The 4,735-nt window shown below is 55.5% G+C and overlaps 1 protein-coding gene across 1 annotated transcript in view; it reads right to left on the bottom strand.

The window, feature by feature from the left end:
* The window catches only part of FN3K (fructosamine 3 kinase), a 34,486-nt gene extending 31,026 nt beyond the window's left edge, over positions 1–3,460 (bottom strand). Inside the window, exon 1 of the mRNA XM_023194114.1 lies at positions 3,222–3,460. Coding sequence (XP_023049882.1) covers positions 3,222–3,362 — 141 coding nt within the window. The 5' untranslated portion in view covers positions 3,363–3,460. The remainder of the gene's footprint in view (positions 1–3,221) is intronic.
* Between the last annotated feature and the right edge of the window lie 1,275 nt (positions 3,461–4,735).

Below are 4,735 nucleotides of genomic sequence, written 5' to 3'. Positions count from 1 at the left end.
ACAGACACAACACACACACAACATATACACAGACACACAACACACAAACACAACATATACACATACACATATGATATAGACACACCATACACATACAACATACAAACACAACATACACATAGACACACACACACAACGTACACAGCAGTGATCCCTGAAGAAGAGGTCAGGGCCAGAGGCCTTTCCTTTTCTCCTGCGACACACACCACTGCCCTGACCACTCTTCCATCCTCACCTGGGGCTCCACTCTTACACACACAGACACACAATACACACACACAACAACACACAGACGCACAATGTACACACAGACACACACACTCTTCTCACGCTCCTGACTTTCAGCTGTCTCAGCCTCCTTTCAGTTCTTCAGAGTCCCCACCTCCTCAGCGCCCCACCACGGCTGCCATGTCACCGCTGCTTGGAACACTCTTTTTTTTTGAGACGGAGTCTCATTCTGTCACGCAGCAGGCTGGAGTGCAATGGCACAATCTCGGCTCACTGCAACCTCCACCTCCTGCGTTCAAGTGATTCTCCTGCCTCAGCCTCCGGAGTAGCTGGGATTATAGGTGCGCGCCACCATGCCCGGCTAATTTTTGTATTTTTGTTGTGGTGGTTTTGTTTTTTTGTTTGTTTTTTGAGACGGAGTTTCACTCTTGTTGCCCAGACTGGAGTACAATGGCGCAATCTCAGCTCACTACGACCTCCGCCTCCCAGGTTCAAACGATTCTCCTGCTTTCTCCTTCCCAAGTAGCTGGGATTACAAGGGTGCGCCACCACGCCCAGCTAATTTTGTATTTTTAGTAGACATGGGGTTTCTCCACGTTGGTCAGGCTGGTCTCGAACTCTCGACCTCAGGTGATCCACCCACCTCGGCCTCCCAAAGTGTTGGGATTACAGGCGTGAGCCACTGTGCCCGGCCTAAATTTGTATTCTTAGTAGAGACGGGGTTTCACCATGTTAGCCAGACTGTTCTTGAACTCCCAACCTCAGGTGATCCGCCCTCCTCAGCCTCCCAAAGTTCTGGGATTACAGGTGTGAGCCACCGTGTCCGGCCCTTTTTTGTTTTGTTTTGAGACAGAGTCTCACTCTGTCACCCAGGCTGGAGTGCAATGGCACAATCTCAGCTCACTGCAACCTCTACCTCCCAGGTTAAAACAATTCTCATACCTCAGCCTCGCGAGTAGCTGGGATTACAGGCGTGCGCCATCACACCCAGCTAATTTTTGTGTTTTTAGTAGAGATAGGGTTTCACCATGTTGGCCAGGCTGGTCTTGAACTCCTGACCTCAGGTGATCTGCCCACATTGGCCTCCCAAAGTGCTGGAATTACAGGCCACTGTGAGCCACTGTGCCTGACCTCCTCTCGATTATTCTTATCTGTTCCTCGCATCCTTGTGTAACTGGTTTTCTCCCATCCTCCTCCCTTAATCTTTTGTACTACTGCACCCCAGCTGATGCTTAATTGTACCTTGGGTCTACTCCAGAGCATCAGTGTTCTTGGCTTTAGTTAGAAACTTAGGGCTACATCCACGTGGATATTTCTGTGGCGGACCCTTGGCCTCTAACTGGTTCACACACCCTCCTTCCCCTCTCTCTGCATTTTTAGTATTACCCCTTATTTCCTCCTCAACTTGTACTCTAGTAAAAGCATAGCTAGGATTCAGTTTTCCCTTTATTTTATAAAGACAATGCTTTGAAAATTCTGCTTACACAGTGCTTACCTTCTTTCTCAGTAACCTTATCTCTCTTAAGGAGTGATAATAATATTTATAAAGTGTTTAGAATGGACTGTGGGTTGGGTGAGGTGGCTCCACACCTGTAATCCCAGCACTTTGGGAGGCTGAGGCAGACAGGTTGCTTGAGGTCAAGAATTTGGGATCAGCCTGGGCAACATAGTGAGACCCTGCGTCTACAAAAAATTTAAAAATTAGCCAGGCCTGGGCTGGGCGCAGTGGCTCACGCCTGTGATCCCAGCACTTTGGGAGGCCCAGGCGGGTGGATCACCCGAGGTCAGGAGTTCAAGACCAACGTGGTCAACATGGTGAAACCCCGTCTCTACTAAAAACACAAAAATTAGCTAGGTGCACACCTGTAGTCCCAGATACAGATACTTGGGAGGCTGAGGCAGGAAAATCACTTGAACTAGGGAGGTGGAGGTTGAGAGACTGCACCATTGCACTCCAGCCTGGGCGACAGGGCAACACTCCGTCCCCCCCCAAAAAAAAAAAAAAAGCCACGTACAGGATGACCCGTAGCTGATCTCTCCAGAACAAAGGTTTGAAGGGGAGTCTTGAGAGAACATCTGTGTTCCAGAATAAGATGATCCCACATCATGAAAGGTGGGATTCAATCCTGAGAATTAAATGTAAAGAACCAGGAGAATGATTCTTTTTTTTTTTTTTTTGAGACAGAGTCACGCTCTGTTGCCCAGGCTGGAGTGCAGTGGTGCAATCTCGGCTCACTGTAACATCTGCCTCCTGGGTTCAAGTGATTCTCCTGCCTCAGCCTCCCAAGTAGCTGGGATTACAGGTGCGCACCACCACACCCGGCTAATTTTAGTATTTTTAGTAGAGACGGGGTTTCACCATGTTGACCAGGCTGGTTTTGAACTCCTGACCTCGTGATCCACCCACCTCGGTCTCCCAAAGTGCTGGGATTTCAGGCGTGAGCCACGGCGCCCGGCCAGAGAATGATTCTAACAGAAGGCCAGAGCATGCCAGGGCGTGGTGAGGTGCAGCAGCTGGCCTGGGGGCAGCACCTTCGCCCCGTTTCACAATGCACTGACCGAGGCTCACGGGGGACGGGCACCTCCAGAGCCACTTAAGCTGAGGACTTAACCAGCTTCACCGGCTAGAACGACCCCACTTAACCAGCACCGCAGGGCACGAACCCCGGGAGCAAGACTGCAGCAGCCAGACCCGCCCCATTGCCCGCAGTGCCCCCGAAAGTTCACGGAGAACAGGAGGCGTGGGGCGGCCGCTGTTCCTGCCCCGGACAGTTCCCCGCAGGTGCAAACTCGTCCGGACGCTTCCGCCGTCCCCGTTCACCGTTCACCTCTCGCCCCGCGCAAAGGGTTCTCCCCAAGGGGCGGCGGCGGCAGTCCCGCGAGAGCCAGCCCCGGCCTCCGGCGGGAGAAGCCCAGGCCGCGCCCCGCACCGAGGCCCGCGACCCTCCCCGGACGGAGACCGGTCCCCCGGCCCGCCCGACCCGCGGCCTGACCTCCGCCTTGGGGTTCACTTTCACGAACACTCGTCCTCGGTCCGTGTCGTAGCTCCGGCCCTGGCTGATGCACCCGCCCCCCGTGTGGCCGGTGGCCCTGACGAAGCCGCAGCCCAGCTCGCGCCTCAGCAGCTCCTCCATGTTCCCGCCGCGGCCGCGGACCCGCCCCGGGCCTGGCAGAGACGCGGAAGACGGCGGCCGAGCCGGCAGACGTGAGTCCGCGCGGGGATCGGGCGGGGGCGGGGCCCGGCCGCAGAAATGAGCGCTAGGATTGGGTGAAAAGCGAGCAGGGGTGGGGCCTGGCCGCAGAGACGAGCACAGGGATTGGCTGGCGGGAAGGGGGCGGGGCGTGGCCGCAGAGTTGAGCGCTGGAATTGAGGGGCGGGTAGGGGGGGGGCCGGGGGGGGGGGGGGGGGGGGGGATGGGGGGGGGGTGAGATGACGTCGGGGGGCGGGGCCTGGCCGGCCAGGGGGTCCGCTCAGCCTGTCCCGCCGCCCCGACCCCGACGGTTTGGGTTCAACCCTCCTGCACAAAACAAGTGGAAATGCTGATGGAAATAGTTAAAATATATTTTTCAAAGAGCTGACCCAATAGCAAGGGACGTCAGCCCAAGGTCTGGGTACCGGGAGCCGAGAATGTTAAGACTGCTTTTCCCCGGGCGTTTGCTGAACCCGAGGATCAGGGAATGGCGGGCGCGCTCGGGGTGCACGTGCAATGGAGACACCTCCGGGCTTTTGCTGAACCCGAGGAACAGGGAGTGGCGGGCGCGCTCCGGGTGCACGTGCAATGGAGGCACCTCCCCTAGACCTGGGGCCCCGAGGCTAACAGCTAACAGTAGCCCTGCTCTTGCGGCCAGTGTCAGGTGTCAGCCGGGCTGGCCAGGAATTCCCAAAAACCTGGCAAGGCAGGATTTGGGGTGGGTCGTGCGGAGGGCCATCGGCTTCCCCGCTTCCGAGGCCTTCCGACCTGGGCTGAGCCTGGCTACGCGAGTCCCGGGGTCTCCCGCTCACAGACTTCTCGGCCTCCGCCATTGCAAACGCCAGCTCCCCGCGTCCATCTCCTGTCCTGGATCTATGTCTACATCCTACTGGTTCCGTCTCTTTGGAGAACCCTAATACAGCTCTCAACACAAGGATGAACTGCAAGAAGGCCTGAATAGGAACTCTGCCAGAAGACGAAGAGGTTTCAGCCTTTGGCAAAGGATGGTTCATAGAAACTGTTCCCATAGTCGGCCCTTGCATGGATTACAACCCTAATTAATATTACCTACGGTAAACAAAAAATTCAAGTATAGATTTTAGTCTAAAGCAAATAGGAAATCAATCTCAAAAAAAAAAAAAAAGGAAATCAATCTCGCTTCCCCGGACATTGGGAGAAGCAAACACAAATCCTCTCCTGAGGCCGTATACGGTGGCTCACGCCTGTAGTCCCAGCACTTTGGGAGGCCGAGGCGGGCGAATCACGAGGTCAGGAGATCGAGACCATCCCGGCGAACACGGTGAAACCCCGTCTCT

Source organism: Piliocolobus tephrosceles, chromosome 16, assembly GCF_002776525.5.
Source record: "Piliocolobus tephrosceles isolate RC106 chromosome 16, ASM277652v3, whole genome shotgun sequence".
Classification (NCBI taxonomy): Eukaryota; Metazoa; Chordata; class Mammalia; order Primates; family Cercopithecidae; genus Piliocolobus; species Piliocolobus tephrosceles.
This window is presented reverse-complemented; position numbering and strand designations above follow the sequence as displayed.